The sequence below is a fragment of the Cynara cardunculus genome (assembly GCF_001531365.2).
Source record: "Cynara cardunculus var. scolymus isolate 2C chromosome LG 2, CcrdV1, whole genome shotgun sequence".
NCBI classification, from domain to species: Eukaryota; Viridiplantae; Streptophyta; class Magnoliopsida; order Asterales; family Asteraceae; genus Cynara; species Cynara cardunculus.
In genome coordinates, this window is record NC_037529.1 from 15,092,618 (window position 1) to 15,100,503 (window position 7,886).

The 7,886-nt window shown below is 35.1% G+C and overlaps 2 protein-coding genes across 3 annotated transcripts; one reads left to right on the top strand and one right to left on the bottom strand.

The window, feature by feature from the left end:
* Positions 1-285: 285 nt before the first annotated feature.
* On the top strand, positions 286-4,104 carry LOC112508202 (peroxisomal membrane protein 13). 2 transcript variants are annotated; one of them, XM_025112991.1, is made up of 5 exons: positions 286-393; positions 1,671-1,910; positions 2,368-2,723; positions 3,410-3,502; positions 3,661-4,104. In XM_025112991.1, the coding sequence occupies exons 1-5, from the start codon at positions 366-368 to the stop codon at positions 3,832-3,834; spliced, it is 891 nt and encodes a 296-aa protein (XP_024968759.1). In that variant the 5' UTR covers positions 286-365; the 3' UTR covers positions 3,835-4,104. The 2 variants fall into 2 exon arrangements, with proteins under 2 accessions (XP_024968759.1, XP_024968760.1); XM_025112992.1 differs by having other exon boundaries at positions 2,374-2,723.
* A 929-nt stretch (positions 4,105-5,033) lies between these two features.
* LOC112507654 (F-box/LRR-repeat protein 12) lies at positions 5,034-7,685 on the bottom strand. Its single transcript, XM_025112312.1, has 2 exons — positions 7,465-7,685; positions 5,034-6,784 (listed from the first exon to the last, which is right to left on the bottom strand). The coding sequence occupies exon 2, from the start codon at positions 6,420-6,422 to the stop codon at positions 5,259-5,261; it is 1,164 nt and encodes a 387-aa protein (XP_024968080.1). The 5' UTR covers positions 6,423-6,784; positions 7,465-7,685; the 3' UTR covers positions 5,034-5,258.
* Positions 7,686-7,886: the final 201 nt, after the last annotated feature.

Below are 7,886 nucleotides of genomic sequence, written 5' to 3' on the forward strand. Positions count from 1 at the left end.
CCTACTAATTTTGGGTTGGATTCGGATTGGATATTTTTTTGCCACCCAATATAATAAAACATTAAATTTTAAAATAAAAAACTCCCAAAAAGGAATGTGATTTTTTGTAAATTATGTAGAAACAATCGAAAATTAATATTGCATTATTGTACTCAGGGCCCACACGCCCATCACCAAGGAAAGGGGAAAATTTTGTAAATAATGAAAGAAATAGAGAGAGAGTCCCAACTCCCAAAGGGATAAAATCCATCGAATATACGAAATCAGCACAAGAGTTTGGACCTTCGCGTTGCTATTTTGACCTTCTTTCTCTCTCTCTATCTGTACTCGGTGGTGGGGTTTCGAGAACCGCTTCTCTCCCTGCCATGGCAACCAATAATTCGCAACAATCAGGTTTCGTTTACCCTCATCTTCATTTAATTCCTTCATTGTTCTTGTAATTGTTTTGAGTTTCAATTAATCTGACAGCCGGTGCTTTTTGCTAGGGTTTTAATCGTTTTGAATTGATTGATTTGGGATCTGGGGATTGGGAGATGGTGAACTTTTAGTTGGATTTATTATTGCTTTCTACGAATTTCAACATAGGCGGTTTTAGCTGTTTAAGTTGTTTCTTTTGAGTTGAGTCAATTCAAAATTTGTGTTTCTTACTAGGGTTTTAATCGTTTGGAATGATTGATTTGGGGATTGGGAGATGGGTTTTTGTTGAACTTTTGAGGAAATAAGAAGAATTCACTTGTTTTTATTGATTGATTATTATGGCTATGAAATTGTTGAATGAACACAGGTGGGTTTATCTAGTTTTTGTTGTTATGTTTCCGAGGTTTTTTAGAATTATGTAACTTTTGAGTTCTCAGTTTGTTGACCCATTGGGTTGTATAGCTACGGTATTGCTGGATTTTGATGGTTTCTGTTATAAACATGATTTGGTCTAAGAGGTGTTTATTAGTATTATTTTGGACAAACCAAAGAGCTTAGTAAATTTGTGAATGGTGCCTTGGACATTTCAAGAAGGGAAATTAAGCCCAAACGCTAAGGCTGGATTTGCCGTTTGGTACGCTAGACAAAACAAAAAAAACTTGTTGCCCACTAGGACAGAACTGAGAAGGATAAAAAACCATCTTTTTTGTACCATCAAAATAAGGTGGAACATAAACTATTGAACTTCATGTTAAATTAAAACTCTAAAATCTTCCACAACATTTTCATCCTCCAACCTTACTCTTGCCCATCCGGTCCTGCATAGTCTCGTTTGCGTACCAAACTCACCCTAAAGGCATATGCTTATCTACGAAAAAAATTGGATCCCTGATCATAATGGCATGAGTTTTACTGGTCTCAATTTGCAATACTGAGTATTTTCTTCACATATTCACTACCCTATGGTATAACGTACTCTTGTTTACCAATTAATCTTATCACTGAGAAACGGAGCTAATCTTTCTGTATATCTCAGAATAACTTACCTAAGCTAGCCATTAGTTGGTAGGTCTGGTCGTTGTTTGAATTACTCAACCTAGGGCCGTTGTATTCTTGTATAGTAGTTTCATAATCATATATTCATATTTTAGAATGCTGGTTATATCACTACTTTCACCATTATTTGTGCTTCATTTTGTTGGAAACTTTTTTCATCTTGATATTGACATTGAGAACTTTCCCTTTAAATTCAGGCAGTGGTCCACCTCCCAAGCCATGGGAACGAGCTGGGTCGTCATCTGGTCCTGCCCCTTTTAAACCCCCATCTCCTGGTAGCACAAGTGATGTAGTTGAGGCTTCTGGAACAGCAAAACCAGGTGAAATTGTTCCCACAAATGATGCAACTTCAGCAATGAACAGAAATGCACTTGGGAGAGCTGTACCTTCTAGGCCATGGGAGCAACAACAGCAGCCATATGGAAGCACATATGGAGGTGCCTATAGTTTCATCTTTGTGAATGATACATATATTCTTAATGCCATGTTCCATAGCAATAAACAGATATACCAAACACCTGTTTTCTAAAACGTTACAGAAATGCATAATCCTAAATGTCATTTTCTTAATTTATGAGAATGCAGCGAACAAGGCCTAGAACTTCATATGCTCCTCCAATCAGGCTCCTCGGATCCTGGACCTCGTCACCTATATTTTGGTTTGTGATGCTATATGATTTGTACAATTGTGTATTAAATCAATACTTATAAATACAGTTTTTGATGGATTGGATGATGTTAACTTTGTCGTCATAGATTGACGGGAAAAGGTTAATCTTTCCCATTTTTAGTGTTACTTTCTGGAGTGGGTGGAAATATATATATTTTTCTTTGATAGTCGGCTCTTGTTATTACTTCTTTTTGATGTTTAACTGAATCATTTATTTGTCCCAGTCGCAGGTACGGGGTATGGTTCTGGATTGAATTCTGGATATGGAACTGGAGCTTATGGTGGAATGGGATCGTATAATAGTGGTCTATATGGAAACAGCATGTATAGAGGAGGTTACGGTGGCCTTTCTGGAGGTGGTGGTATGTATGGTGGAGGAATGTATAATAGTGGTTATGGAGGCTCAATGGGCGGCTATGGTATGGGGATGGGCACGGGGATGGGGATGGGGATGGGCATGGGGATGGGGATGGGGATGGGCATGGGCGGTCCTGGTGGTCCGTATGGTGATGAGGATCCAAATAATCCATTTGGTGCTCCTTCATCACCTCCAGGATTTTGGATCTCTTTGATGCGTGTGGTAAGTCAAATAATTTGATTGTGTTACACGAGAATGCTCATTCATCTTTGGAGATAAAACCTTTCCAACTTGACTCCCTACCCTAAATTCACTCCATTTTCTAATTTAAACGGTCAATAAACTGATACACTAAGGAGATTTGAACTTGCAAAAGTTGTGAATATCTACTATCAACCTTTGGGCTAAAAAGGGTTAATTCACCCTTTTTGTAAAATGATCACTACATAAAACCAAACAAACCCACTAAGTCCCACACGGAGTACGGTCTTTTAAGGTAAGATGTATGGTAGACCTTAACTATACCTGGGGGTAGAGAGGCGGTTTACTCTAAAGATCCGGGCTTGTAAAAAGTTTTAGCAAACATAATTTTGGTTATGCTTTTATTGTATCTGTTTTTATTTATATGTTATTGTTTATCATAATCAACTATTCAAAACGTTATTCTTTCTCTCTTCGGCACACTTTTCACAAGCTAGGGGTTTTCATAGAAACAACCTCTCTACTACTTAAGGTTGAAGTTAGGTTTGTTTACGTCTTACCCTCCCCAGACCCAAGTCTAGATGGGATATACAGGTTTCGTTTGATTTAGTTTTTGGATTTTGTGATAAAATTTTGGTTCTAGAAGTTTGTAACTGTAAGCACAACACCACATATGATTTCTTTAATTTACCTCGACGTGTTTTCAGATGCAAGGTTTCGTAACTTTCTTTGGGCGGGTAGCAATGCTGATAGACCAGAATGCTCAGGCGTTTCATATGTTCATGTCAGCCCTCCTTCAGGTATTTTCACATTTTGGTTTTTTTCCTATTTGTCTCGTTCTTCCAGGAATAGCGTCATATATGGATCTGGCGTTTTAAACATTGAAGCACTTGCTAATGGTGTTGCCAAAATCTTGCATGATTATGTACTTACTACCTTAAGTTTATACCATTTGCAGTTGTTTGATCGGTCGGGATTATTATATGGAGAGTTAGCTAGATTTGTGTTTCGAATCTTGGGTGTTAGAACAAAGTCTAATAACAAGGTTCAACCCCCTGGACCAAATGGTCAAATAGAGGGACCCAAGGCTGCACCGGCTGGTGCCTGGGACGGGGTATGGGGAAACAATTGATCCACATAACCACCACCACCAACAAACAAACAGAAGAAAGGAAATCAGTCTGCCGATGAAACAGCCAAGAAAATGTGAGTCTGTCTGTATGAAATGAAGGGATTACAGATGAAAAATGTGCTGGTTGGGTGTATAGATAGGTATTTGGAATGCTCTTTGTATGAAATAAGCTCTTTTGTTCCATCTCTTACTATATTGTATTGAAAGATCATATAAAGTGTTAACACGAGATTTCAAGCTTTTTTTGGGCTAAATTCGATGGTGTGTTTGGAGTTGGAGGTATTGTTATAGTTTTTGGTTTTTTGTGGTGGCGGATTAAAGAGATTACAGAGAATGTGTTGGAGATGTGTGTATAGAGGGTAGATGGGATGAGTTTAATGGTTTTTTTATTAAAAAAAATAGTTTTGAGACTAAATCAATATATTATATTATAAAACATTTGATAAAAACTATTAAAAACTATTTTTTATGTATGAATTAATGTATGTTGATGTATATTATTTAAAATTCAAGATTACAAGTAAATTATACATAAGTATAACTTGTTAAAGTTTTATGTTTGAATTCGTGTAACTAAATTCGGATAAACATAATCAAACAGAGGATAAATATTTTATTTTAAAATATAAAAAATCTAAAATATAATTGAAATAATTATCGAGTTATAATAAAATAATTAATTATTATCTCTATAAGAAAATTATATTATAAAATCAAATATAAATTACTTCGTTATTGTATCTAAATTAAATTATAATAATAAAAAATTAAATTAAAAAATTAAATAAAAGATATGAATTTTAAATAGTTAATTTAATACTAATATTAATATATATATTTTTATTTTTTTATGATTTATTCAAATTTATATTTTATTCAAAAATAAAAACATCATCATTTTTTCAAAATCACATAAGACCATATTATAACATCGACAGAAATAAAAAATAAAATAGAAAATAAAATAAAATATTAAAATTAAAATGTATCTCATTGCATTACGCGAGTACCCATTTAGTAATTTAAAATGAAAAAGTTTATTAGATTTTTTAACTTCTCTCTTTAAATAATAAATATTGTAATTATTGATTATACAATTGTTAAGTTGTCAAGTTATATATTGTATTTCTTTTATTATATTGAAAAATATCACATTAAAATGAACTAACATTACAATAATTGAAAACCCATTTATCATGTAAAACAAATATAAACTACGTTTATTACATTAATTGAAAAAAAGTACAATCTTTATGGTAAATATGAATTCATACAAATTTGATTGACTTTACCGACTCTTCTTCAGGGTTCCTAAGATTAGTCGAGATGCACGTAAACTCACCTAGACACCTACTGTTAAAAATGAAGCAACTAGGCTTCCAAATGACATAAAAGTGAATAAAATAGATGCCTTTATAAAATTATCATCTAAAGAAACGATTAGGCATAATATACATAACTTCTTCAAGTTTGATTTCCACATCCCATCTAGCAATCTTGAATAACGTAATTGCCAATGAACTCACTTGTCGGCATCTCGAGATGTATACTGTCGATAGACGTTTGCAACCGTTCTGTAAGGCGAGCAACCCTTGATCACAAAGGCTTCGACAACCGTTCACATGAAGCTTCTCGAGGTTACGACAATGAATCCCGATCGATTCCCATCCAACGACCCCAATCTCAGTACATAACGATAAATTCCACTCTTGAAGCAAAGGACACCCTTTTGAGATCTCCATTATCGTTTCATCGCAAATACTTCTGCATAAGCGAAAGTTAAGGATTCTAAGATTCGAACCAAGCCCACCACCGATTGCTCGTAAACCGTCACCCCGTATGCACCAACCGAGAGAAGAAACATTCAGATACTCGAGTCCACCTCCGCTTAGAATCTGCATCACGCCTTCTGGTTCAAGCTTGCATGATTCGGCTTCCAAACAGGCCAAGGTTTGAGAACACCCGTCAAACCCGACTCCTTTAATTTTGTCACAATGAGATATCTTGATTGCTCGAAGCTCACGACAATTGTTTGAAATAGCGGAAATGCCGCTATCGGTTATTAGGGAACACCACTCAAGATTAAAGTCTTTTAGAGATAAACACGATTTAGCCAAGAGTTCTAATCCGTTATCGGTGATGGAACAGCGATAAAGACTAATAAACGACAAAGATGGACAACCAATAGCAACCGAGGAAAGTCCTGCATCAGTAACTTTGAAACAACAATCGAGATAGAGAGAATGCAGTTTCGACCCATGATTTTGCAATCGACTTAAACCGGAATCTAGAAGATTTACGCACCCACATAAGGATAAAGACTCTAATTGCTGAAAACGTCTAATCAACTTATCAAGAATGAGGGAATCAATGTCGACTGTGGTTTTAGACAACTTGTGGTTTACACGAGAGAATGAACATCCAAATTCCAACGATCTACGCCTTGAGTCTTGAATATAAAGCAAGCGGTGACAAGTTAGGCCAAAAGATTCTCGATCAGTGCTGGAATCGAATTTTTCAAAGATGGAACGTAAACAATCATCAGGAAGGTGCATAATGAAAGAGTGATTAACTTCATCACTTGCCATTTCTACATAGCTAGCCAGCAGTATCTAAAGGTTGTAAAGCTCGAATTTTTATCACAATCTGCTTATAATACGAGTTAGATATGGAAGATGATTCAATACCATTTAGAGCATTTGCATTTGCATCTCCATATCCATATCCTATATGAACACCACATTGGCGACATAATAACTTTGTTTTTGAGCCATGGCGGTTCAAACAACTAGGAAAACAAGATACCTCGTCTAATTGAGTGAATCGACTAAGATCAATGGATTCAAAAGATATAGAACCTTTTCTAATGGATTTGCGATACTTGGAGCCTATTTCAGATGCTATACGATTTGAAGATGCTAGATTCAAAGGATATCCACACGAACCGCAACTGTTTCAAACAAACCAAAAGGATTAGCCCATCAGCAGTTGCATCCATTCCAATTACAAAGTAGATTGTTTCAAGAAGAAAAAGCCAATCAAGTAAAACTCTTAAATTTCAAGAGTACAAATCAGTACATGTCCCACAAATAAGTTCGTATTTATGAGTTTGTATATTTGTTCAGATTTATAAACTCACAAATAAGTCCTTGTTGAACCACCATCCGACCATCGGCTACGTTTTCAGTTATATAAACACTTTAGATTCTTCCCCAAAACATATAAAAATTGATGCAAATGACAAGTTGATTAATCCAATTGAGGGTACTGGATATGAAACTAGATTGATCAAGTGATTGACATTTTGAAACATATTCGTTGTTTGTTGCAATTAATCCAATTGAGGGTACTGGATATGAAACTAAATTGATCAAGTGATTGACATTTTGAAACATATTCGCTGTTTGTTGCAAAGTACTAACCATTCATGTGAAAAATGCCTAAAACAACAACAATACACGTTTGAATCACGAAATTTTGACCTAAAATAAACTTGCTGAAATCAATTATAGAACTTGAAATCAAATCCATAAACCTAAGAAAGTTAAGTGGATATGGATAGACGAAAATGAATCAAGTAAGCAGAATGAAATGAAAATCAAGCAAAAGAAGAATCAAAAAATAGGTTACCTGTATGAGACATCGGGTTGGGACATAATCGGGTAATGGAATCTTCATACGATCTAGATTGTGATTGTGATAAAAAGGGTAAGTAGATGGGGAGATTGGGATAACCGCCTGCTAATGAGACGACTACTTCCTTCACCTGTTTCGGATATCTCATGGATGCTTTTTTCAGAACCTTTGACTTTGGGCGTTTGGATGTATATCATTCTTTCCAAAATAACAAGAGTTTGAATTACATTCTTGGTCCTTCTGCTTTGTGGTTTTTATTTTTACAAGACAATCATTCAATAAAGGGGTGTGTATCAATAAATGAAGGACGATTTTGATTGGTATTTTGAGTGTTTTAAGATCAAATGTTGTGGTTTTACTCTATAAAATCAAACATTTCTATTCTCATAATTCGTAACTTTCAAACACAATCTACC